Below are 27,240 nucleotides of genomic sequence, written 5' to 3' on the forward strand. Positions count from 1 at the left end.
GACTATTGTATGTTCTTGGACCATCTTGGGTTTAACGCTGTTTTGAGAGAGAGTGGAGAAGACGATCAGGTTTTGGGGATGTGCCCTCGTGTTGTAGACCACAACACTTGCATATACGTTAAGTGCCATCAGGTCGCACCTGCCTTATGGCAACCCCAGCAAGGGGCTTTCAGGGCAAGGGAGAAGCAGAGGTGGTTGGCCATTACCTGCCTCTGCAGAGTCTTTCTTGGTGGCCTCTCATCCAAGCCTTATGGAGACCCCAGCAAGGGGCTTTCAAGGCAAGTGAGAAGCAGAGGAGGTTTGCCATTACCTGCCTCTGCAGAGCCTTCCTTGGTGGTCTCTCATCCAAGCCTTATGGGGACCCCAGCAAGGGGCTTTCAGGACAAGGGAGAAGCAGAGGTGGTTTGCCATGGCTTTCCTCTGCAGAGTCTTTCTTGGTGGCCTCTCATCCAAGCCTTATGGGGTCCCCAGCAAGGGCCTTTCAGGGCAAGGAAGAAGCAGAGGTGGTTTGCCGTGGCTTTCCTCTGCAGAGGCTTTCTTGGTGGTCTCTCATCCAAGCCTTATGGGGACCCCAGCAAGGGGCTTTCAAGGCAAGTGAGAAGCAGAGGTGGTTTGCCATTACCTGCCTCTGCCGAGCCTTCCTTGGTGGTCTCTCATCCAAGCCTTATGGAGACTCCAGCAAGGGATTTTCAAGCCAAGTGAGAAGCAGAGGTGGTTTGCCATAGCCCTCCTCTGCAGAGGTTTCTTTGGTGGTCTCTCGTCCAAGCCTTATGGAGACCTTAGCAAGGGGCTTTCAAGGCAAGTGAGAAGCAGAGGTGGTTTGTCATTTCCTTCCTCTGCAAAGCCTTCCTTGGAGGTCTCCCTTCCAAGTACAGACCCTGCTTAACTTCCAGCTTACGGTGACCCCAGCTTATGGTGCACTTTCAGGGCAAGTGAGAAGCAGAGGTGGTTGACCATGGCCTTCCTCTGCAGAGCCTTCCTTGGTGGTCTCTCATCCAAGCCTTATGGTGACACCAGCAAGGGGCTTTCAGGTCAAGTGAGCAGCAGAGGTGGTCGGCACGGCCTTCCTCTACAGAGCCCTCCTACGTGGTCACCCGTCCAAGTACCAACCCTGCTTAGCTTCTGAGAGCTGTTGAGGTTGGGCTATACCATACCCTTCCACATCCCCATGATAGTGTCGAAAGCACTTTTAACTGACATCATGGCAGGAAGTGCATGATGTTGGGAGGGGCTTTAGCTCAGTGGTAGAGCATTTGCTCAGCATGCAGAAGGTCCCCGGTTCAGTCCCCAGCTTCTCCAGTTAAAAAAGATCCGGTAGCAGGTGATGTGAAAGGCAACTGCCTGATAATAATAATAATAAACTTTTATTTATATCCCGCCCTCCCCGCCGAGGCAGGCTCAGGGCGGCTCACAAGACATGGTGTATACCATGATTACAATAAAATACAGTTCATATCATAAAATGCAGTTAATAAAATACAGTTAAAAGACAGTTACATAAATAATTTAAAAACCACAATAAATTAGAGGTGCTACGGTACAGTAATATATATATTAAGATGGCCAGATGTCACTTTCAGGGTTCCATCTTGTGGGCTTGTTGAAAGAGGACAGTTGAGAATCTGGAGAGCCACTGCTGGTCTGAGTCGTCAGTACTGAGTTCGGTGGACCAAAGGTCTGGTTTAGGATAAGGCAGCTTCATGTATACTTGCAGGGCTTTTTTTGTAACACGCACTCCTTTGCATATTAGGCCACACACTCCTGATGTAGCCAGTCCTCCTGGAGCTTACAGTAGGTCCTGTACTAAGAGCCCTGTAAGGAATTCTAGCAGGACCTCCTTTGCCTATTAGGCCACACACTTCTGATGTAGCCAGTCCTCCTGGAGCTTACAGTAGGCCCTGTACGAAGAGCCCTGTAAGGAATTCTAGCAGGACCTCTTTTGCATATTAGGCCACACCCCTCTGATGTAGCCATCCTCCTGGAGCTAACAGTAGGTCCTGTATGAAGAGCCCTGTAAGGAATTCTAGCAAGACCTCCTTTGCCTATTAGGCCACACCCCCTGATGTAGCCAATCCTCCTGGAGCTTACAGCAGGCCCTGTATGAAGAGCCCTGTAAGAAATTCTAGCAGGACCTCCTTTGCCTATTAGGCCACACCCCCCTGATGTAGCCAATCCTCCTGGAGCTTACAGCAGGCCCTGTATGAAGAGCCCTGTAAGAAATTCTAGCAGGACCTCCTTTGCCTATTAGGCCACACCCCCTGATGTAGCCAATCCTCCTGGAGCTTACAGCAGGCCCTGTATGAAGAGCCCTGTAAGAAATTCTAGCAGGACCTCCTTTGCCTATTAGGCCACACCCCCCTGATGTAGCCAATCCTCCTGGAGCTTACAGCAGGCCCAGTACTAAGAGCCCTGTAAGGAATTCTAGCAGGACCTCCTTTGCATATTAGGCCACACACTTCTGATGTAGCCAGTCCTCCTGGAGCTTACAGTAGGTCCTGTACTAAGAGCCCTGTAAGCTCTTGGAGGACTGGCTACATCAAGGAGGTGTGGCCTAATATGCAAAGGAGTTCTGTATACTTGTATATTTTAGCTGGATTCTCCTGGATAATAACAGTTAGAAAGTAATAACTGTTACCTGTGATGTGCAGATGAAGTGCATGGGTTAATTGTAGTTAATCTGGGCTTGAACTCATGGGAGAAATTCTAGTTTAGAATCCCACTTTGTGTGGCTGAAAAGAATTAACTCCAGTTAAACCACATGCCTGCCTTCGTACTGTGCTTAGATTCTCTCTGGGATTTTCTGCCCATTCTGGCTTAAAGGCAGTTAAAAGAGAATCTTAACACAGCCAGTATTTAGGAACCCGTCTGTGTCTCTGAATTAAATGCCCATTATCAGAGCCTTTTTCGTAGCAGGAACACCTTTGCATATTAGGCCACACCTCCCTGATGGAGCCAATCCTCCTGGAGCTCACAGTAGGCCCTGTGCTAAGAGCCCTGGAAGCTCCTGGAGGATTGGCTACATCAGGGATGTGTGACCTAATATGCAAAGGTGTTCCTGCTACAAAAAATGCTCTGGTAATGGTATTTAATTCAGAGACACAGACGGGTTCCTAAGTACTGGCTGTCCATTATAAAGTGCATGTAGTAGAGAAGCAAAGCAAACACTTGTTTAAAAAGGTCAAAATGAGTAGCCATGTTAGTCTGTTTGTAGCAGCAGAAATTACCCTTCTTCTCCTATGTACAGATGTACAGAGCCCCGTGGCACAGAGTGGTAAAGCTACAGTACTGCAGTCGGCGCCCTCTGCTCACAACCTGAGTTCGATCCCAGCGGAAGCTGGTTCAGGTAGCCGGCTCCAGGTTGACTCAGCCTTCCATCCTTCCGAGGTCGGTAAAATGAGTATGCAGCTTGCTGGGGGAAAATCGTAGATGACTGGGGAAGGCAAGGGCAAACCAAAAAAAGTCTGCCGTGAAAACGTGATGCGACGTCACCCCAGAGTCAGAAACGACTGGTGCGTGGGGGGGGGGGGGGCTACCTTTACCTTTTTAGCAGTAGAAAAGAGCAAGAATCCTGGAGCCCCTTAAAGACTAACAACGTTTGTGCCAGGGTACGAGCTTTTGTGACTTACTGCTCACTTTTCTAAGGAATAGTAACTCACGAAAGGTCCTCCTCTGCCACAAATTTTGTTAGTCTTTAAGGTGTTGCTGGGTTCTTGCTCTTTTCTACTGCTGCTGGACTCTTTTTCTACCTCTTTAAAAAGGGAGAGCGAGACTGACTTTTGATCTTTTGGCAAACTGCAGGGGAAGAGAGAATTTGGCTGGGCTGAAAGTGCTTTTTATCTTTAAAAAAAAGAGAGAGAGAGAAACCTTGGGAAAGGGATAAACTACAGGCAGGGTATGGATGATATTAAGGCCAGTTTATTCTGTGCCAAGTAGCCCCATGGGGCAGAGTGGTAAAGCTGCAGTACTGCAGTCGGAGCCCTCTGCTCACGACTTGAGTTTGATCCCGGCGGAAGCTGGTTCAGGTTGCCGGCTCATGGTTGATTCAGCCTTCCATCCTTCCAAGGTCGGTAAAATGAGTACCCAGCTTGCTGGGGGGAAAGCGTAGATGACTGGGGAAGGCAATGGCAAACCACCTTGTAAAAAAGTCTGCCGTAAAAACGCTGTGATGCGACATCACCCCAGAGTCGAAAACGGCCGGTGTTTGCACCTTTGCCTTTTTAGTCTGTGCCAAGCGAACCTGAGTCCCATAACCAAGATACGCCTACTGCTGTTTTCGATCTTCATGTTGTAAAAATCATCGGTGATTGTTTCTGGTCCGAAATAAAGATTTGAACACATTGACTGGGAGGCTGAGTATCGAACCAGACAGATGCGTGCTGCCGTCTGAATTCCGACCCTTCAGTGCTTACAAGGGCGTTTCAGTTATTTTAAAATAACGTACAGGACTGTCCTCTTGAGGAGGGGAAGGGAAGCAGTTGCAAACCTGAACGGCCACAATTCCACTCCAATTGGTGCTTCACTTCAGAATTATGGCATACCGAGGCCATACCTCAAAGCCCCTAACCATAGAAGAGGCTTCCTGATGTGTCTCTGTATGATTGCTCCAGCTCTCCCCTGCCGAGAAGCCTGTGGCCCCCGCTGCTCCCAACAAAGAATCCACTACCTTTGGCAAAGCGAGTTGTGGGTTTTACATTTGCGACTGCTAAAGCAACACGCACAGTTTGTTCAGTGACTCATGCAGAGACGGGTTAGGCTCCTCTGAGGGCAGGGACTTCTTAACTCTCGCCCTGTGATGCTCAGGTCAGACTCTGCTGGAGTGCAGTCAGTAGCATGAATAGAAGACACAAGCTGGGCCCAGAAGCAAGTGAGCCTTTGGGGGTAGATATTGGATTTATATCCCACCCTATACTCTGAATCTCAGACTCAGAGCAGTCACAATCTCCTTTACCTTCCCCCTCCCCTCCCAACAACAGACACCCTGTGAGGTGGGTGGGGCTGAGAGAGCTCTCGCAGCAGCTACCCTTTCAAGGACAACATCTGTGAGAGCCATGGCTGACCCAAGGCCATTCCAGCAGATGCAAGTGGAGGAGTGGGGAATCAAACCCGGATCTCCCAGATAAGAGAGCTGTGGCTGACCCAAGGCCATCCCAGCAGCTGCAAGTGGAGGAGGGGGGAATCAAACCCGGATCTCCCAGATAACAGAGCTGTGGCTGACCCAAGGCCATCCCAGCAGCTGCAAGTGGAGGAGGGGGGAATCAAACCCGGTTCTCCCAGATAAGAGAGCTCTGGCTGACCCAAGGCCATTCCATCAGGTGCAAGTGGAGGAGTGGGGAATCAAACCCGGTTCTCCCAGAGAAGAGTCCATGCACTTACCCACTACACCAAATTGGCTCTCTCTAAAGGATAAGTACTCTCTAAAAACTACCTCACATTACATTTTATGAGACACACGGTCCAGCCCCTCAAAGTCCCATTTGCGTCAAATCCGACCTCCATGACAAATGAGTTCATACCCCTTTAATTGAGGTTTGTAAAATTATGCATGGGGTGGAGAGAGTTGATGAAGAGAAAATTTCCCCCCCTCTCCCAAAATAGTAGAACTTGAGGGTATCCAGTGAAGTTGATGGGTAGTAGGTTCAGGGCAGACTAAAGGAAATACTACTTTACTCAGTGACTAAAATGTGGAATTTGCCACCAGAGGATGTAGTGATGGTCACAGGAAGAAATAGTTTTCAAAGGGGATTATATAGATTCATGGGGGATAAGGGCTTTTTTTGTAGCAGGAATTCCTTTGCATATTAGGCCACACCTCCCTGATGTAGCCAATCCTCCTGGAGCTTACAGCAGGCCCTGTAAGAAGAGCCCTGTAAGGAATTCTAGCAGGACCTTTTTTGCCTATTAGGCCACACCTCCCTGATGTAGCCAATCCTCCTGGAGCTCTCAGCAGGCCCTGTACGAAGAGCCCTGTAAGGAATTCTAGCAGGACCTCCTTTGCCTATTAGGCCACACACCCCTGATGTAGCCAATCCTCTTGGAGCTTCCAGTAGGCCCTGTAAGAAGAGCCCTGTAAGGAATTCTAGCAGGACCTTCTTTGCCTATTAGGCCACACCTCCCTGATGTAGCCAATCCTCCAAGAACTTACAGTAGGTTCTGTACTTAAGAGCCCTGTAAGCTCTTGGAGGATTGGCTACATCAGGGTGTGTGTGGCCTACTATGCAAAGGAGTTCCTGCTACAAAAAAAGCCCTGAGGATAAGTCTGTCAGTGGCTACTAGCCGTGGTGACTGGGAGGAATCTCCACATTCTGAGGTAGTCAATCTCTGAATCCCAAATCCAGGAGGCAACATCAGGGGAAGGCCTTGGCCTCTACGTCCTGTTGTTGGCCCTCCAGAGGAACTGGTTGGCCACTGTGTGAGACTGAAGGTTGGACTAGAAGGACTACCTCTCTGATGCAGCAGGGCTCATCGTATGTCCTTAATAAATTAGCTAATTAAAAATAATACATTTCCGTAAGATGCGCAGATGGATTGTTGAACGATCTGGTGGAGACTGACCAAGAGAGAGATCTTGGGGTCATGGTAGATAAACTCACTGAAAATGTCGAGACAGTGTGCGATTGCAATAAAAAAGGCCAACGCCATGCTGGGAATTATTAGGAAGGGAATTGAAAACACATCAGCCAGTATCATAATGCCCCTGTATAAATCGATGGTGCGGTCTCATTTGGAGTACTGTGTGCAATTCTGGTCACCTCACCTCAAACAGGATATTATAGCATTGGGAAAAGGGCAACTAGAATGATTAAAGGGTTGGGAAGCTTTCCCTATGAAGAAAGGTAAGAACTCTTGGGGCTCTTTAGCTTGGAGAAACGTCGACTGCGGGGTGACATAATCGAGGTTTACAACATTATGCATGGGACAGAGAAGGTAGAGAAAGAAGTCCTTTTCTCCCTTTCTCACAATATGAGAACTTGTGGACATTCAATAAAATTGCTGAGCAGTCAGGTTAGAACTGATAAAAGGAAGTACATCTTCACCCAAAGAGTAATTAACACATGGAATTCACTGCCACAGGAGGTGACGGCGGCTACAAGAGTAGACAACTTCAAGAGGGGATTGGATAAGCATATGGAGTAGAGGTCCATCAGTAGCTATTAGCCGCAGCGTATTGTTGGAACTCGCTGTCTGGGGCAGTGATGCTCTGTATTCTTGGTGCATGGGAGGGGCAACAGGGTGAGGGCTTCTGGTATCCTGGCCCCACTGATGGACCGCCTGATGGCACCTAGGTTTTTTGGCCACTGTGTGACACAGAGTGTTGGACTGGATGGGCCATTGGCCTGATCCAACATGACTTCTCTTATGTTCTTATGTGACACAGAGTGTTGGACTGGATGGGCCATTGGCCTGATCCAACATGGCTTCTCTTATGTTCTTCTGTGACACAGAGTGTTGGACTGGATGGGCCATTGGCCTGATCCAACATGGCTTCTCTTATGTTCTTATGTGACACAGAGTGTTGGACTGGATGGGCCATTGGCCTGATCCAACATGGCTTCTCTTATGTTCTTATGTGACACAGAGTGTTGGACTGGATGGGCCATTGGCCTGATCCAACATGGCTTATGTTCTTATGTGACACAGAGTGTTGGACTGGATGGGTCACTGGCCAGATCCAACATGGCTTCTCTCATGTTCTTCTGTGACACAAAGTGTTGGACTGGATGGGCCATTGGCCTGATCCAACATGGCGTCTCTTATGTTCTTATGTGACACAGAGTGTTGGACTGGATGGGTCACTGGCCTGATCCAACATGGCGTCTCTTATGTTCTTATGTGACACAGAGTGTTGGACTGGATGGGTCACTGGCCTGATCCAACATGGCTTCTCTCATGTTCTTATGTGACACAGAGTGTTGGACTGGATGGGCCATTGGCCTGATCCAACATGGCTTCTCTCATGTTTTTATGTGACACAGAGTGTTGGACTGGATGGGTCACTGGCCTGATCCAACATGGCTTCTCTCATGTTCTTATGTGACACAGAGTGTTGGACTGGATGGGCCATTGGCCTGATCCAACATGGCTTCTCTCATGTTCTTATGTGACACAGAGTGTTGGACTGGATGGGCCATTGGCCTGATCCAACATGGCTTCTCTCATGTTCTTATGTGACACAGAGTGTTGGACTGGATGGGTCACTGGCCTGATCCAACATGGCTTCTCTCATGTTCTTATGTGACACAGAGTGTTGGACTGGATGGGCCATTGGCCTGATCCAACATGGCTTCTCTTATGTTCTTATGTGACACAGAGTGTTGGACTGGATGGACCATTGGCCTGATCCAACATGGCTTCTCTTGTGTTCTTATGTGACAAGAGTGTTGGACTGGATGGGCCATTGGCCTGATCCAACATGGCGTCTCTTATGTTCATATGATCCACAAATCAGAGCAGGACACAAAAGAAAACCTTTCAAAATTTTAGCCGAACAACAGAAACACTTTTTTTTAATTATTATTAATCACAACAGAAGCAGGATTGTTTGTGACAGATCGACAGTTTTCATTTCATTTCACAGCGTACGCTGCTAACAAAAAAAACATTTGTAAAGTGAACAGTGGTCATTCTAGACTGTTCGTGACCAGCATTCTGAGGTCACGTAACTAATACAAGTGGGGAGGGAGAAGAATATCACCCGAATTGCTTTGCATATATTCTGCGTCCTCTCCCCCGCCCCCCAGGAAATAACCCAAAAGAGAGCACACTGTACAAAAAACATCTTATGTTTAGTTTATACGATACAAAAATAGTTAAAATACATTCTAGGTAAACACGTTTGCGTTTTAAGAAACAGTTCTAGTTCCGAGATTTGGCACGTGAGAGGGAAAAAGACTTTTTCCGACATTGAAAAACAGAAAGATGGTGGAATCCTAAAGCCATTCTTGGAACGGTGCGACCTAAGGACACAATCCGCCCAACTGTGCAACCGCCATTCATTTCAAGGTTAACCTCTTCCGTACAGAAGGAAACAAAGGGAAGCCGTCTTGTTTAGGGTGGCCAAGTTCAACTCAAGAAATATCTGGGGAGTTTGGGGGTGGGGCCAAGAGACTTTGGGGGTGGAGCCAGGAGCAAGGGTGTGGCAAGCACGATTGAACTCCAAAGGAAGCTCTGGCCATCACATTTAAAGGGACTGCACACTTTTTAAATGCCTTCCCTCCATTAGAAATAATGAAGGACAGGGGCATATTCTTTGGGGGGCTCACAGAATTAGACCCCTGGGCCAATCTTTCTGAAATTCGGGGGGGGGGTGCGTTTTGAGGAGAGGCACCGGATGCTATGCTGAAAATCTGGTGCTTTTGCCCACCTAGAGCCCCAGATACCCACAGATCAATTTTCTATTATACCTTATGACAGGGGTGGCTAACGGTAGCTCTCCAGAAGTTTTTTCCCTATAACTCCCATCAGCCCCAGCCATTGGCCATGCTGGCTGGGGCTGATGGGAGTTGTAGGCAAAAAACATCTGGAGAGCTACTGTTGGCCACCCCTGCCTTATGGGAATCGCTCCATAGGGAATAATGGAGTGCCTAGCAGATATTTCCCTTCCCCCCACCCTTCTGATGACCCTGAAGTGGCGGGGAGGGCCTCCAAACCGGGGGATCCCCTGCCCCTACCTAGGGATTGGCAACCCTAGTCTTGCCTCAGGATGCAGTGAATTTCTCCTTATGTGTGTTTTATGGATTTCCTTCTTCCGCTACCTCTATGCATGCAAAAAGCTAGGACTGTGCAAAATGTGTCTCAAAGTTACTTGGATAAATTATTGGGGACTGCGGTCTGTACGGTTGTACTGAGAAAGCACAGACCTAGGCCTCATCTAGGCGAGGGTTGCTACTGCAGTGAAAACTGGATTTCGTCGCTGGTGGTGATGAGTGAAAGTAGGATTTGTGTGTGCTTCAAGAGGGGATTGGATCAACATCTGCAGCAGAGTTCCATCGGTGACTATTAGCCACAGCGTACTGTTGGAACTCTGTCTGGGGCAGTGAAGCTCCGTATGAGGGGTGACCAAACTTGCTTAATGTAAGAGCCGCTCAGAATAAATGTCAGATGTTTCAGAGCCGCAAGACGGGACGGAAAGGAAATAGATGGGGGAGGAGGAGGTGAAAAGAAAGCAACTTTAACTTTAAAGTCACTGTGGGGGGGGGAAGTAAAGGAGATTGTGACTGCTCTGAGATTCAGAGTATAGGGCAGGATATAAATCCAATCTCATCATCTTCTTCTTCTCTGCCTTGCCTACCTGTCGCTAAGGAGAGGGATTGGTGAGGCTGGCGTCAACAGCAAACTCTCCAACAGCTCTGTCCAGTCCCCTTTCTGCAAACAGCTGGCTTACTGCATATGATCAGAAGTCCTTCTGTTTGGCAGGGTTAACCCCCCCCCCCGCCCCCGGTCCACACACACTTCGTTTAGGTTTTCCCTCCTCACTTTCTTCTGCAAAACTGGGCAGTGGCCCAGGTCTTCGGAAGAATACTCTTATCCAGGGCTTTTTTTCTAAATAGAAAAAGCGCAGCAGGAACTCATTTGCATATTTGGCCATACACCCCTGATGTGTTCCCTGATCAAAAAAAAGCCCTGCCCATATCCAAATATGGCCCCGTTTCTTGGGTCTACTGATCTGCAGCGGGGGGGATCAGAATTAGAGAAAAGGTTCCATTTCAAACCCAATACATTCACTCCTAGCTGCTTCCAAAGACAAGGACGGGCGCATAAAGACGGCAAGGAGAACAGGAGATTAAGAGAAACCTGGGCAAGCAGCACGTGCATATAAAGAAAGAGAGTGCATTGGGAGCAGAGAATCACTTACGGGTATCTGGTAGCACAAGCCAGGAAATGGCCCTTAGACAGAGAAACGTAAAAGTGGTGAAGAGGCATCCAAACGTAGTGAATTGAGGGAAAGGAACAAGGTAAAACAAGAGACTGTAATCTAACGACAAATCTTTCCCCCTTGGGTGAATGAATCTTTAAGGTACTAACTAGACTGCTACAGTTGCCTGGGCGTTGTGCGAAATGAAGGGCATAATCCGCTATGGATATCTTCCACACGAGTCCTGTTGAAATGAATGGATTTGCACCAGTGTTTTGTTCCAACACAACTCCCAACTTGTTCCAGTTGCATTTGAGCGGGAAACTTTCCAGGGCTGACAAGCTTCTCTTGCGAACACACAAACATTTGGGTGAACTAAATTTTTTATGACGAACCAACCTAATTAGAAAATTCGCTTCTCCTCACCTCCCCCTACCCGTTTTTGTAACATTTTCATTTTTTTTAATAGAAAAAATAGCAATTTGAAAGAATTACCCTTGACAACGCCACAGTTGGGGCGGGAGACCATTTGTGGTGACAACTCTTTTAAAAACATTCATTCAACTTTACTTGGAAGTGCTACAGGAAAAGGTGCCTTAAAACACAAGTGATAGGAAGGATTCTTAAAAGGCTTCTGGTATATCAATATTGCCACCAGTAGAACCAAACTGTCATCCTTAAAAAAAGAAGCGGGAGGGGGGGGGAATGAACGGACACGGGAACTCCGGATCTCTTGCTCTGACTAGTCTCTGTGACCAAAGCTGATAAAGAATGTGGAAAGTGGAACAGATACTGTAGCTGAGGGTGCTAACATGTTATGTTGTGTACAGAGATTCAAGACCAGCTTGAGGCAATAAAAAGATGTCCCAAGCTTTAAGTGTGCCCTCCCCACACAACTAAGGTGGACCTTTAGAAGCCATGCTGCATACACTTCTCCAGGCTCAAAGCTCCCTTCCCACAACCATGATGTCTCTGAGAACTCTGGCTTTGGATCCTTGGTCCCAGGGGTCGTTTTGTAAAAAAAAAAAAAAGGTGGTGGAGCTCATTAGCATAACTCATTAGCATATGCCACTCCCCCAGCCAAAAGCAACCCAATGCAAGAAAGGAGAGCCCTGGGCAAGTGAGGCCTGCTTGGGCTGGCTAGAGATCTGGCCAGCCCAAGCAGGCCTTGCTCACCTGGGGCTCTCCTGGGCTGTCCCCCCACCAAATCAAAAGGCCAGCAAGCCACCCACAATCCAAAATCTTATAAGAAGTGGAGAAAGGGTGGCGTGGGCTTCTCCAGGGGTTAATGAGGGCTGCTGAGGATGTGGCAAAGCCGCCCCCCCCCCCCCTCCGGTGGCTGGCTGCCCACCCGCTCTCCTAATCCAGGGTTTGTTATGCAGCTGCACCTCCTATTCAATGGACATGGGAGGTGGGGACGAAGAGGGGGAACCTTTAGAAAGGTTCAGCAGCTGTGCTCTGGTGAGCTCCTGCTGCATCTGAGGCCCGCATGGCCCTACTCAACCTGTGGCTCTAGCAGTCTCCTTGACAGCATCTCTCGCTTGCAACGGAGGTACATTTTCTTTTCTTCTGCTGCACATATCTCTGGGAGTCTCAAAAACTCATCTGCTCCCTGCTCAGAGGTCTAACGCTTGACGGCTCACCGGGCCTCGGCAACTGACCACCGTCCATCTCCAGCTACCACGGATGCCCTGGCGCCATACGGCAGTGGTCCCCCAGCCTTTTTGGCACCGGGGACCGGTTTCGTTGAAGACAATTCTTCCATGGACCAGGGAGGGGAGCGACTGTTTCGGGATGATACAATTGCGCACTTCGTTTCTATTATCACATTGCAATATATAATGAAATAACTATACAACTGGTGGCCCGGTTGCTAACAGGCCACGCACCAGTACCAGTCCGCGGCCCGGGGATTGGGGATCCCTGCCATAGGGCATCTGAGCATCTCTCGACTGCAGCGGGCCAAAGGGCCTCTCAAAACCACACTGGCCGCTGCGCTCGGAAGACAGAAAACCATCCCTGCAGTGTCTGCTGGTCCCAGCTCTCCCCACAATGGGATGCTTCGTTCTCTTCCAGCCCCTCCTCTTTGTGTTTGTCTGTGTCTGCTACCTGGCATTACATTTTATGACGCACATGGCCCGGCCCGGCAAAGGTCTCGTTTATGTCTGATCCGGCCCTTGTAACGCATGAGTTCGACACCCTTGCCCTAAGGGGTCGCCGTGAGTCAGTGGTGACTCAACGGCACTTTTCACCACCACCACTTCTATTAAATTTTAAGATAAGGGTGGGAGGGTGTCAGGGCGTGACTGCGGCTTGTGCTAGGCAGTGGTGAGAAAGGGTGGTTCTCTTTTCTTCCTTCCCCAAGCAAGCTCTTTTCTGCACATGCACAGATGCTGGAGAAGGGCAGAACTGCAAGCTTACCTCTTTCTTGTGGTATGGAAGGCTGAGCCAGCCCCACTGAGACTCAGCCCCACCCACCTCACGGAGTGCCTGCTGTGGTGGGGAGAAGATATAGGAGATTGTAAGCCCCTCTGAGTCTCTGATTCAGAGAGAAGGGCGGGGAATAAACCTGCAGTCTTCTGTTTCTTCTTCTTCCTATTCTCCCTAAGCTTCACAATTTAGGGATGCCAGCCTCCAGGTGGCATCCCTAAATTTTATCTCACTGGCTCTCCTGACCTGCTAAGACAACAAATCAAATTATTCCCCACTCCTCCACCTGCATCTGCTGGAATGGCCTTGGGTCAGCCATAGCTCTGGCAGAGGTTGTCCCTGAAAGGGCAGCTGCTGTGAGAGTCCTCTCAGCCCCACCCACCTCATGGGTGTCTGTTGTGGGGGGAGAAAATATAGGAGATTGTGAGTCACTCTGAGTCTCTGATTCAGGGAGAAGGGCGGGGTATAAATCTGAAATTCTTCTTCTTCTTCAACTGGCCGGCACTCCCCAGGACTTGGGAGAAAGGGAAAGGTGTTCTATTCTGCCCATTCATTGCTCTCTGCTCCACAGGGAGTATATGCACCTTGGCACGAGGAGATTCCCACGTGTTATTGCAGCTGAAGCGCTTCTCTCCTCCAGTTCCTCCCCCCCAAGAAAATATTCCTCGCAAAGAAACACCCAGACATACCCAGACATACACCCAAACACCCTAACGTTTAAGGCTGGCCTCTATAAAGAACAAAAACAGTCACAACTTCTAAGGAAGAAGAGAAGACATTAGCGTGTTTTGCATGCACCAAAGTACCCTGAATTAAGGGGTGGGGGGGAGCATCCAGGTATTGTTTTTTCACAGGCATTGCTAGGGTTTGAGAACCGACACTCAGAGGGGGAAAAAAAGATAACTGGCACTTAGAGGAATCGTCTCCATCGCCACTGAAAAGCAAGCATCCAGATCTAAAAGGCTGACATGTTCAGAAAGCAGAAAGGTTTTAAGTAATGCTAAACAAAAAAAGATGTGTGCTAATAATTTAGTGTAATGGTACAAAAAAAAATGAATTATGTTTACTGACGTACACCTTAAGGAGAAAAGGGCCAGTTGCTTTTTACATAATTGTACACTTTGTCTTTGACTTCTTTTTCTTCTTTTTCCCGTCTTTGCTCATCTTTTCTTTGTGCTTTCGGATTTCCCGAACTAACGTGTAGAAGGCATCGTCAACACCCTGCAAAGGAAAAGCAGTGCCTTTAATACCAAGTTGCACCTTTTGACTTGAGTGCTGTTATAAGCTCACCGTGAACGATCTTTATTAGCTACAGGCAATTTTGTTTCGGCATGATTCACACTGGCTGTTAGGCAAGGCAGCTCAGGCGGATAAAATTCTTTATAATCATTGTTTCACTGATTCTCCAGAGAGCGCAGAGAAGGGGAAAGGCACCAGTTCCCTTTTATAGAGAAGGCCATCGATCAAGACCCGCCACCTGGGAAATGATTCTCCCTCTGTGAAGTTTAGGAAGGTACAGCCCTGCCCGTTTTGGGTTAATCATTTTTCAGCAGTTTCTCCTGCAGTTTTGCTTTTTTGTGTAGCAGGAACTCCTTTGCATATTAGGCCATGCACCTAGGGTTTGCCTAGTCCAATTCAAGAAATATCTGGGGACTTTGGGGGAGTGGAGCCAGGAGCAAGGGTGTGACAAGCATAACTGAACTCCAAAAGGGAGTTCTGACCATCACATTTAAAGGGACCACACACCTTTTAAATGCCTTCATTTGGAAATAATGAAGGATAGGGGCACCTCTTTTGGGGGCTCAAAAATTGGACCCCCGGGTCCAATCTTTTTGAAACTTGGGGGGTATTTTGGGAAGAGGCACTGGATGTTATGCTGAAAATTTGGAGCCTCTATCACAAAAAACAGCCCCCCCAGAGCCCCAGATACTCACGGATCAATTCTCCATTATTTTCTATGGGAATAAATCTCCCTAGGGAATAATAGAGTTCCCAGCAGACATTTCCCTCCCCTCCCCCAGCTTTCTGATGACCCTGAAGCGGGGGGAAGGCCTCCAAACTGAGGGATCCCCTGTCCCCACCTGGGGATTGGCAACCCTACACACACCCCTGATGCAGCGAATCCTCCTGGAGCTTACAGTAGGCCTCGTATTAAGAGCCCTGCAAGCTCTTGGAAGATTGGCTACATCGGGGGGGGGGGGGGGTTGTCGCCTAATATGCAAAGGAGCTCCTGCTGCAACAAAAAGCCTTGGACTTAGTCAAGATACATTTTGAAAAGTATACAGCCCCAAACCCTTTTTGGCACCCTCCCAGCTGAAGATTTGTTGTCCACAATGGGTGCCTATTCGAAAGACAAAAAGTTTCCACACAATTTGGAAGGGAGCCACGATACAGTGAAATAGAGGCTGGGCAAATCCATCTCTCCCTTCCCCTCTTGCATGCACAGACATACCCGATGTTTAAAATAATGAATTTTCCAGATTTAACAGGGATAAAATGGCTTACAGAGTTCAGAAGTTTGGTTCATCTGCCGCATGCGACTCCCCGCACCATTGATTCATTCATTCACTGATTCATGCATTGATTCATTCATTGATTCATTCCATTTATAAAACAGGCTCAGGGTGGGTTACATCATCGAAGAAGACAATCTACAGTTAAAACCAAAGGTGGAATTCTAGCAGGAGCCTCCTTTGCATATTAAGCCACACCCCCTGATGTAGCCAATCCTCCAAGAACTTACAAGGCTCTTTTTTGTAAGCTCTTGGAGGATTGGCTACATGGGGGGCGGGGGTGGCCTAATATGCAGAGGAGCTCCTGCGAGAATTCCACCCCTGGTTAAAACCAAATTAAAATATATACAACCTAAAATTACAAACAAAGCATTTGAAGCTAAATATGACAAAAGGTCAGCCTCACAGCCATGGCCTACCGCCCAGGTCCTACAGCACTGTGATGCACTGGAAGGGGGGAGGCCATCAACATCCGATGCCTCAGCTGAAAGCCCGCCGAAAGAGCTCTGTTTAACAGGCCCTGTGGAATTGGAATAGGTCCCGCGGGGCCCAGATCTCTAAGGGGAGGGCCAAAAAGCCCCTGGCCCTTGTCGAGGCAGGTCAGAAGTCTCCGGGGCTGGGTACCACCAAAAGGTGTTGGGTCACTGATCGTAAAGACCTACGGGGCTCATACAGGGAGAAGCGGTCCCAAAGGTATGCTGGTCGCTGGCCGTATAGGGCTTTAAAGGTAAGTACTGGCACCTTGAAACAGAGGTAAGCACCAACACCCTTCTTTAACCTGTTACTGGATGCTCTGTAATGATCACCATCTCTCTACGAAAGCAAAATATTCTGCATGCTGCCTATAAACACTGGTGCTGTACCATCCCGGAGGGTTGTCACCACCTTGGATAGTTTTGTCCTCAAGTTGGTGGCTAAAAGCAATACAGAAGACAGGCTGATGCCCTTTTCCTTGACCCTACAAGGCAACTCGTTTGGGACCATGGGAAACAGGATGCTGGACTAGACAGACCCCTGGTCTGATCCGGATGGACTCTTTTTATGTCCGCTAAAGCAGGAGACCACTTATCCTATAAACGCCGTCAACGCTGAATGCCGAAACACATAAATGAGTTTCGTGACATGAGATCGCTGCATTCTTGGTACTGGTGCCAAAGTCTTGCTGGAAAGAACTTTTCATATAGGCCAAGGTTGCTGGCAAAGCATTTTTAATGGTTTCTGGCTGCCTCTAGGCAAAGTCAGGTTTTCACAGCGAGCATGAAGGAAGTGATGCTTCAATGGTGCATATGAAACACAAGGTCAAATGAGCCATCTCTACCGATCTGTTCTACACCAGACCAGCATTTGACCTAGGGTTGGATCCAGCCGGCTTTCTCACTCCATCTTGCCCGGTTCCCCTTTGTACTACAGCCTTAACCTCATGTACTAATGTGGCTTTTGCACATGCAGATCTCATGATCCCCGGCCTAGCCTTTTTGGGTAGTCAGAGGGGACCTCTCCTTCCTATTTTACTCACAGAAAAGCAGGCTCAGTCTAACCTAGAGATGCCATCTAAAGAACAGCTTGCTTAATATGTTGTAGAGGGCTATAGGCCAGCAAACTCCAGAAGGCTTGTGCATCTGGTGAAATGAATAAGTTTGGACTGACTCAAGCTCCTATATGAAAAAAATATACACTTAAGCGTCACTGAGTGCTAAGTTTTTTACAACAATATAAAAACTTAAAAAAAAATTTATTTCCATTCAGCTTTGGGATATCTCTTGCTGCTGCTATCTTGGTTTATTCCAGAATGAGAGAGAAGTCGTTGCAGAAGAACGCTAACATTTGGCCGCTAGTAGAGGCTGCTAACCCTGGAAGAAACACAGAAAGGGTTACTCCCGAAGAAGTCTACTGACGAAATGAGCCTCCATCCGGGTGCTCGGAGACTTTTTTTTTTGCAGTGTTAAAATTGGACCTCTGCTACAATATGAAGTATTATAATATATGAAGGTTTTTAAATGGTTTTTATTAAACTTCGTTAGCCGGCACATCACAGTAGTCGTCTAACTTTCATTGCTTGTCTCATTAACTGTGATCCCTTTTTTGATTATTATATCGCCTCCAGGTGGGACCTGGGGATGCCCTGGAATCGCAGCTCATCTCCAGCCTACAGAGATCGGTTCCCCTGGAGAACACGGCTGCTTTGGAGGGTGGGCTCTGTGGCATTGGACCCCACCGAGGTCCATAACCTCCCCAGGCTTCACACTTTGGGGATGCCAGCCTCCAGGTGGGACCCGGGAACCTCCCAGAATTCCAGCTCATCTCCAGACAACAGAAATCGGTTTCCCTGGAGAAAATGGATGCTTTGGTGGGTGGACTCTACGGCATTGTGCTCCATTGAGGTCTCTGTCCTCCCCGGGCTCTACTCCCAAATTAGGAGCTCCCTAACCTGGAGCTGGCCACCTTACCTTGGCTCATCGAACCCCAAGCTCCCAAGTGGACTGGCCATGCAATCCGACGCAGAGTGACCCCCACTTTAAGTCCACTGTAATCAACATTGCCCCGTGCCGCAGAGTGGTAAAGCAGCAGTACTGCAGTACTGTGGTCTGAACTCTCTGCTCACGACCTGAGTTCGATCCCAGCAGAAGCTGGTTCAGGTAGCCGGCCCGAGGTTGACTCAGCCTTCCGAGGTCGGTCAAATGAGTCCCCAGCTTGCTGGGGGGGAAAGCGTAGATGACTGGGGAAGGCAAGGGCAAACCACCCTGTAAAAACTCTGTCGTGAAAACTTTGTGAAAGCAATGTCACCCCAGAGTCGGAAACGACTGGTGCTTGCACAGGGGACCTTTCCTTTGTTCCAATCAACCGACACAGACGGTGGTGATTCTCCACACGACTGCGCTGTAAGGGACAGAGTCTTGCAAGGTGGGAGAATGTGAGCACTCAGCGCCGAAGAAGCCTTGGTTACCCAAGCTCATTCATGTTACATCACGGTGTCAAACAGAGAGCGCAATCAGGCGTGAGTCACCTGTTATTCAATAGGGCTCGCTCCCGGGTTAATTTTCTTAGGCCTGCGTTTCTGAGCGTCCAAGGGGAAGAACTGTTGCTCATTGGAAGAGCTTCTGCTTTGCATGTAGAAGGTCTCCAGTTCACTCCCTGACATCTCCATTTAAAAGGACCAGGCAGTAGGTGATGTGAAAGACCTCTACCTAAGACCCTGGAGACACATAGAGGGGCTGTGACTCAGTGGCAGAGTCTCTGCTTGGCATGCAGAAGTTCCCAGGTTCCCCAGTTAAAAGGACCAGGTAGTAGGTGATGTGAAAGACCTCTACCTAAGACCCTGGAGACACATAGAGGGGCTGTGACTCAGTGGCAGAGTCTCTGCTTGGCATGCAGAAGTTCCCAGGTTCCCCAGTTAAAAGGACCAGGTAGTAGGTGATGGGAAAGACCCTGGAGACACATAGAAAGGGGCTGTGGCTCAGTGGCAGAGTCTCTGCTTGGCATGCAGAAGTTCCCAGGTTCAATCCCCGGCATCTCCAGTTAAAAACGACTGGGCAGTATTTCTTAGCCACCTTTCCACCTTACAGAACAAGATGGCTTACAATATGAAATTTTATCTCATCGGCTCACCTGACCTTCTAAGACAAAAATCAAATTTTTCAAGCAGGACTTTTCCATGGTCATTCCCTAAACCTCTCCGAAAGGATTATGGCTTGCTGGCACTTCTCAAAGACCCTAATCCCAATTGTGTCCAATGGTACCGTCTCTGATGCCTCCTAAGGAAAACCTTCTTTGCAGTCCCACCTATCTACTTCCAGACAGCCCAACTAAAAACTATCAACCAATATCCCCCCCTTCTATATCCCACTCTATGTACACAGTGTTATTTATTCAGAAAAATAAACTATGCCAGCTCGTGAGGAACGTGTACAATTAAAAATAATTTTTTTAAAAAACCAAAGCATTAAATAATATTACCAAAAAATCCGGTATTAAAAATGCCAGAATAAAAATACAGAGGTCCATCGGTGGCTATTAGCTACAGCGTATTGTTGGAACTCTCCGTCTGGGACAAGTGATGCTTGCAGCGTGGCATTTTCCTGGAAGCTCCTAGAGTGACTGGTGCGCAATGATGACACTTGCAAGTGATGTCATCATGCCAGCGACGTCAGGAGGGGATGCCCCTGCCAGCCCCATGTGGGCCCCGCCTGGCCCAGGAGCTTGGCATCCCTACTGAATATTCATCTAAGGCTGGTAAATGCTTGTCATCTATTGCAGGGGTGGCCAACGGTAGCTCTCGAGATGTTTTCTGCCTACAACTCCCATCAGCCCCAGCCAGCGTGGCCAATGGCTGGGGCTGATGGGAGTTGTAGGCAAAAAACATCTGGAGAGCCACCTCTGGCCACCCCTGATCTATTGCGCTGGGTCAGACTTTAGCTGCGATCACACGACACCAAATAATGCACCTTCCATCCGCTTTCCGACTGGATTTTACTTGCGTGAACTGGCAAAGTCCAGTTGGGAAGTGGGTTGAAAGTGCATTATTTAGTGTGTGTGATCGCAGCCTTCGAAGGTTTAATCATTCGTTTTCTGAGTCCTGGTTTTACAACCTTCCCTTAAATTCCTGCGGACATCACCAATGTTCTCTTCTGGCTCTGCTCAATAAAACAATCCTTTGCAGTAGGAACTGTGTACGCTCTCTGCTTATTACTTAATAAAAAAAAAAGCAGCAAATTAACATGGAACAGGGAAATCTGGGGTGCACAAACTGGAGAGCCAGTTTGGTGTAGTGGTTAAGTGTGCGCACTCTTATCTGGGAGAACCGGGTTTGATTCCCCACTCCTCCACTTGCACCTGCTGCAATGGCCTAGGGTCAGCCACAGCTCTGGCAGAGGTTGTCCTTGAAAGGGCAGCTGCTGTAAGAGCTCTCTCAGCGTCACCCACCTCACGGTGTCTGTTGTGGGGGAGGAAGATAAAGGAGATCGTGAGCCGCTCTGAGACTCTTTGGAGTGGAGGGCGGGATACAAATCCAATATCTTCATCTACCTCACAGGGTGTCTGTTGTGGGGGAGGGGAAGGTAAAGGAGATTGTGAGCCGCTCTGAGACTCTTTGGAGTGGAGAGCAGGATATAAATCCAATATCTTCATCTACCTAACAGGGTCACTGTTGTGGGGGGGGGGAGGAAGTTAAAGGAGATTGTGAGCCGCTCTGAGACTCTTTGGAGTGGAGAGCAGGATATAAATCCAATATCTTCATCTACCTAACAGGGTGTCTGTTGTGGGGGGGGGGGGAGGAAGTTAAAGGAGATTGTGAGCCGCTCTGAGACTCTTCGGAGTGGAGAGCGGGATATAAATCCAATATCATCTTCTTCTACTTACCTCAAATCCCAACATAGCTGAGTCATAAAACTACCATCACTCCAAACTCAAAGTAATGCCCCATGCCTGCTCAGGGAATTTTTTTGTAGCCAGAACTCCTTTGCATATTAGGCCACACACCCCTGATGTAGCCAATATTCCCGGAGTTTATAGTAGGCCCTGTACTAAGAGCCCTGTAAGATCTTGGAGGATTGGCTGCATCAGGGGTGTGTGGCCTAATATGCAAAGGAGTTCCTGCCAAAAAAAAAAAAGCGCCCTGCGAAGACTGTAACATCCAGCGACAAATTCCATGTTTTCAAAAACCTCTAGAGATCAGTCACTGGAGCCGCAAGTCACTGGGGATCGAATAATGAAGTGATGAGAAATTGAAAGATGTGCATGCTGTGTGGAACGGCAATTTGAATCACTTTGAGAGAGCAACCTGCCTGAAGTTCAGGAACAAGGAAAGCGCAGAAACTGAGCTAATTATTAACAAACGCTAGTTACTTAGTATTACATGCGTTTCTCCGAAGGGGCCCTTTGCATGTGGGAAATGCGGAAACTACGGTTGTGGGGCAATTCCATTGAAAACTACACATATAACCACAGGAAAATGGAGAGCAGATGCACTGAGAAATTAATAACAATCCATAGTGAGCCCATCTATTTCAGTGTAAGACAGAAATAAGAGAAATCCAGGTGGGTAGCCATGAAGCAATAGAACGAAGTTTGAGTCCAGTGGCACCTTTAGGCCTACAAAGTTCAATTCTTGGCAGGGCTTTTTTTTTTTAAGCAGGAACTCCTTTGCATATTAGGCCACACACCCCTGATGTAGCCAATCCTCCTGCAGCTTACAGTAGGCCCTGGAAGAAGAGCCCTGTAAGCTCTTGGAGGACTGGCTACATCAGGGGTGTGCGGCCTCAGAGCTCTTTTTGTAGCTGGAGCTCCTTTGCATATTCGGCCACACCCACCTGATGTAGCCAGTCCTCCAAGAGCTTACAGTAGGCCCTACACAAAGAGCCCTGTAAGCTCTTGGAGGACTGGCTACATCAGGTGGGTGTGGCCCAATATGCAACGGAGCTCCTGCTATTAAAAAAGCCCCAATTCTGGATATGTATCTGAAGAAGCGTGCATCTACCCATGCCAAGTCACTCAGTTCTCGTTTATACCCAGAATTAAACTTTGTTGGTCTTAAAGGTGCCACTGGGCTCAAACTTAGTTCTCACATCTCCTTTGTTAACTCTTTTATCATCTGTATGCTAATTTGCTGCTATTAACAGGTCTTACCGCTTTAATCCAATCTTAGCTAAACTTATCATTCAGTTACTTATGCATCTTAGCTCTAACTATCATTCAGTAACTTATGCATCTTAGCTCTAACTTACCGGCAACTAACTGCCCCGCCCCCAACGCCACCTATACATAAGGTTCGAGGAAGTCTCTTTCAACATACCTGAAGAAGTGTGCACAGGGGTTGAATTCTGGCAGAAGCTCCTTTGCATATTAGACCACACTCCCATGAGGTAGCCAATCCTCCAAGAGCTTACAAAAAAGAGCCTTGTAAGCTCTTGGAGGATTGGCTACATCGGGGTGTGTGGCCTAATATGCAAAGGAGCTCCTGCTAGAATTCCACCCTGGAGCATGCTTACGCATGAAAGCTCATACCCAGAATTAAACTTTGTTGGTCTTAAAGGTGCTAGGGGAAAACCAGATCCTCTCTATTTTAGGGAGTGCTGACTGTACATTTGCGCGCTCAAAGCAAACTAGCTCCACAGTCGATTCACCACCACCGTGACGAGAAACCACAACTCAACAGATCTTCGTGACACTGGTTTGCCCATGGGAAGAGGAGAAACACACTGAGGAAATGGCAGTTTTCCCGAAATCTTACGTCCCTAGGAGGAGGGATGCTGACGATGCAAATCATTCTGAAATTACTGAAATCACCGTGCAGAAGTTGCAAGACGAGATTTGATTTGTATTGGTGATCTGATTATTTCCCCCCCTCCCCGCTAGATGCTATTTGTTCTTAAAGGAAAACAAAACTTACCCTGTCACATTAAAAGGCATTTTTTAATTGTCACGCACCCGGGGGTCTTTTCTTCTTTGCTGATCTTTCTCAGTCTGTACTGACGGATCTCTCGCACCAGTGTATAAAAAGCATCCTCCACTCTCTGCATTGTAAAACACAACTCCTTTAAAGGGTGAATTCTCTTATTAACCGGGAGGGTGAAGAGAGGTCTCGCTTAGCGCTCTTTTTCTAGCAGGAGCTCCTCTGCGTATGAGGCCATACCCCCGAGGTAGCCAATCCTCCTGGAGCTTACAGTAGGCCCTGTACGAAGAGCCCTCTAAGCTCTTGGAAAATTGGCTCCATCTTGGAGGCGTGGCCTAATATGCAGAGGAGCTCCTGCTAGAAAGAGAGCCCTGGCTTCAATTGGGAAGTAGAACTTTTGGGGAAATGGCTGGGTGGGGAGTTGATTCCTGGGGCAGGAAGGTTTTCCTGCGGTCTACACCAAAGCCCACTGACTTTCTTAAGGATCTGGACCATGGGTGGCCAAACTGTGGCTCGGGAGCTGCGTGTGGCTCTTTCACACATATTGTGCGCCATTGGTCAGCTTAGAGAAGGCATTTCTCTCTTTAAATCACTTCTCCAAGGCAAGCCAGCTGGTCTCTTAGAGTATGGATTTCAAGTTGCTTTCTTTCCACCTCTTCCTCCCTCCCATTTTGCAGCTCTTGGACATCTGACATTCATGTCTTGTAGCTCTTGAACATCTGGCGTTTATTCCATGTGGCTTTTGGTTTAAGCAAGTTTGGCCACCCCAGATCTGGACTCTTAACTTTGACATTCACACATAAGTGGAGAACAGACGCTTATTCACACACACACACACACACAACGCTCAGAGCATGTGGCAACGAAGCGTCCGTTCTCACGGATGCCGTGCAGAGATAGTTAAATGGTTTTTTAGACTTTCAAACCTCCCAAGGAACATTTTTCACACTGAATCCTGTGCTGAGAAAACCCCGTGCATTGCTGAAGATTCCGGGGCTCGACAGAGCACGCATTCCATTAATACAGGGGTTTCATACATGCAGTTTGGGGGCTGAATCAGGCCCCCGAGCAACTGAATGTCATTTGCTTCCTTCTCCCTCTCTCTTGCTTCCTTCTGCATCACAGCTTGCTTTGCAAGGCTTGCTCAATTGCACAGGAGCTACAGAGCAAAGTCTGTTTTCTCTCTAGGGGAGGAAGGGGGGGGAGGAATAGTTTGCTTTGCCACGCTCTCTCTGTTGGGTTTCTATTGCAAGTTCACTTCCTGTTGTCATGAGTTAATTAAATGAATGTATATGCATGCTGATGCTTAGCCAGGGAGAGATAGAGCCAATGAGAATGTGTGCACGTATTTCCCGCTCAGGCTGGGTGTCAATATATATAGTGACCATTGAAGCAAAGCCCTAATTGGCTAATCCATATATTTGGGAGGTGGTCTGGGGGGAAACCATTTGGTCAGTTTTTATTGCCCTTTGTGTAAAGCCCTCAGATCTCCATGCGGTTAGAGTTGGACTCCATAGAGTCGGGATGTAGCTTAGAAGCTAGAAAGGATATTGAGTCCTTATTTGTTTTCTAGAAATCCCGGTCTACCCTTTCCTCATAGTAAAAGTAAACTACTTTATTCTTAAGCTAAAACGTCTGCCTGGCTTGTTTATTGTGGTTCTCTCCACACAACTCTGCTAAAGTAATTTCTAAACCCTAACACTCTCAATGGCATAGCGGAGCTACTGAGCCAAGACTCTCTTCCTTCTATTGGCTCAGGCTCCTCTCCCCAACTCCCAGTCCCCTGGGGAAGGAAGGAAAGAGCCACAGCTTCCTTTGCCCAGCTCCCTGGATCCCATGGGAGAAATGCAAAGAAATCATCTTTAGGACCAATGAGTGCTAACGTTTTAAGCATGTTTTTTTTTTAAAAAAAATACATTTGTGTTTGTGCTCTTTATGAAATGTATATCTCTGCCACCTAATCTTAAATAGGTACACACATGGCCCGGCCCAACGTGGTGCGGTCCAACAATGTCTCATTTATGTCCGATCCAGCCCTCATAACGAATGAGTTTGACACCCCTGCACCGCCACACTTCCCAGATTAAGATTTACAGCATGTCCTAGGATCCTTCCCATGTAACCACACGCTGAAGGGGAAAGAGGTCAGAAGAAAACCTGCAAGTGATCTTTCAAACAACTTTATTTTGTTCTATTGTTTTGGATTTTATTGTATTGTTTTAGATTTGGGCAGCCCCGTGGCGCAGAGTGGTAAAGCAGCAGTACTGCAGTACTGTGATCTGAACTCTCTGCTCATGACCTGAGTTCGATCCCAGTGGAAGCTGGTTCAGGTAGCCGGCCCAAGGTAGACTCAGCCTTCCATTCTTCTGAGGTCGGTAAAAGGAGTCCCCAGCTTGCTGGGGGGAAAGTGTAGGTGACTGGGGAAGGCAATGGCAAACCACCCCTTAAAAAGTCTGCCGTGAAAACGTTGTGAAAGCAACGTCACCCCAGAGTCGGAAACGACTGGTGCTTGCACAGGGGACTACCTTTACCTTTTAGTAATGCTTTACAACAGGAGCCCCGTGGCACAGAGTGGTAAAGCTGAAGTACTGCAGTCTGAGCTCTCTGCTCATGACCTGAGTTCGAACCCGGCGGAAGCTGGGTTCAGGTAGCCAGCTCAAGGTTGACTCAGCCTTCCGAGGTTGGTAAAATGAGTACCCAGCTTGCTGGGGGGGCAGTGGAGATGTCTGGGGACGGCAACGGCAAACCACCCCGTAAGAAGTCTGCCATGAAAACGCTGTGAAAGCAATGTCACCCCAGAGTCGGAAACGACTGGTGCTTGCACAGGGGACCTTTCCTTTCCTTTAAATTTGAATTGTAGGTTTTTAATTGTTCCATTTATGTTGTGATCTGCCCTGAGCCCGTTATGGGAAAGGGCGGGATATAAAGCCTGCTAAACAAATAAATAAACCTCATCTGCTATTATTTACACACCGTTCTCGGAGTCAGAGTGGCGTAGCATAGGGGTGGCCAAACTGCAGCTCGAGAACCAGTCAGAGCCCTCTCAGAACTCTCTCAGCCTTGCAGTGGGGAGAGAAGAGGCTAGATGGATCCTGTGAATCCATCTATCGCAAGCCGCTTTGAGACTTCTTAAGGTAGAGAAAGAAGGGGATACTAAAAAACCTGCTCTTCTTCGTCTTGTCAGGGACACACTTGTCTGGGATGCTCTAGGCCATGGGTGTCAAACTCATTTGTTATGAGGGCCGAATCTGACATAAATGAGACCTTGTTGGGCCGGACTATTTAAGATTAGGTAGAGGACAAACACAAATATATATATATTTTTTTAAACTTAAAACGTTAGCACTGATTGGTCTTAAAGGTGCTTTCTCTGTATCTCTCTCATGGGATCCAGGGAACTGGGCAAAGGAAGCTCTGGCTCTTTCCCTCTCACCCCAGGGGACCAGGAGGAGCTTCAGCCAATAGAAGGAAGAGAGGCTTGGCTCAGGAGCTCTGCTGCGTGATTTTCCTCAATGGAGAAAATCGAGGTTTTGCTCTGTAGCTCCTGCACGATTGAGCAAGCCTTGCAAAGCAAGCTGAGATGCAGAAGGGAGCGAGAGGGAGGGAGAAGGAAGCAGATGACAGCCAGTTGCTCAGGGGCCTGATGGGAGTCCTCTGGGGGCCTGATTCGGCCCCCGAACTGCACGTTTGACACCCCTGCTCCAGGCTGATCCTGCATTGAGCAGGCGGTTGGGCTAGATGACCTGTATAGAATCATAGAATCATAGAGTTGGAAGCAACCTCCAGGGTCATCTACTCCAACCCCCTGCATAACACAGGAAATTCACACAAACATCTCCCCCTAAATTCACAGGATCCATCTAGCCTCTGTTGAAAAACCTCCAAGGAAGGAGAGCCCACCACCTCCCGAGAAAGCCTGTTCCACTGAGGAACCGCTCTAACGGTCAGGAAGTTCTTCCTAATGTTGAGCCGGAAACTCTTTTGATTTGATTTGATTCAATTTTATTTAATTTCAACCCATTGGTTCTGGTCCTACCTTCCGGGGCCACAGAAAACAA

At 48.1% G+C, this 27,240-nt stretch overlaps 1 protein-coding gene across 6 annotated transcripts in view; it reads right to left on the reverse strand.

Moving 5' to 3' along the window:
* Positions 1-14,297: 14,297 nt before the first annotated feature.
* KRAS (KRAS proto-oncogene, GTPase) overlaps positions 14,298-27,240 on the reverse strand; it is an 89,549-nt gene continuing 76,606 nt past the window's right edge. For 2 of the 6 annotated variants that reach the window (XM_060245930.1, XM_060245932.1), the window contains exons 5-6: positions 23,218-23,303; positions 14,298-14,503 (exon numbers count right to left, since the gene is read on the reverse strand). In XM_060245930.1, coding sequence (XP_060101913.1) covers positions 14,476-14,503; positions 23,218-23,303 — 114 coding nt within the window. In that variant the 3' untranslated portion in view covers positions 14,298-14,475. Of the gene's footprint in view, positions 14,504-22,762; positions 22,764-23,179; positions 23,304-27,240 lie in introns of all 6 variants that reach the window. The other 4 variants (XM_060245929.1, XM_060245931.1, XM_060245933.1 and 1 more) reach the window with 3 other exon arrangements.

This window comes from Heteronotia binoei, chromosome 8 (genome assembly GCF_032191835.1).
Source record: "Heteronotia binoei isolate CCM8104 ecotype False Entrance Well chromosome 8, APGP_CSIRO_Hbin_v1, whole genome shotgun sequence".
In the NCBI taxonomy this organism is placed as follows: Eukaryota; Metazoa; Chordata; class Lepidosauria; order Squamata; family Gekkonidae; genus Heteronotia; species Heteronotia binoei.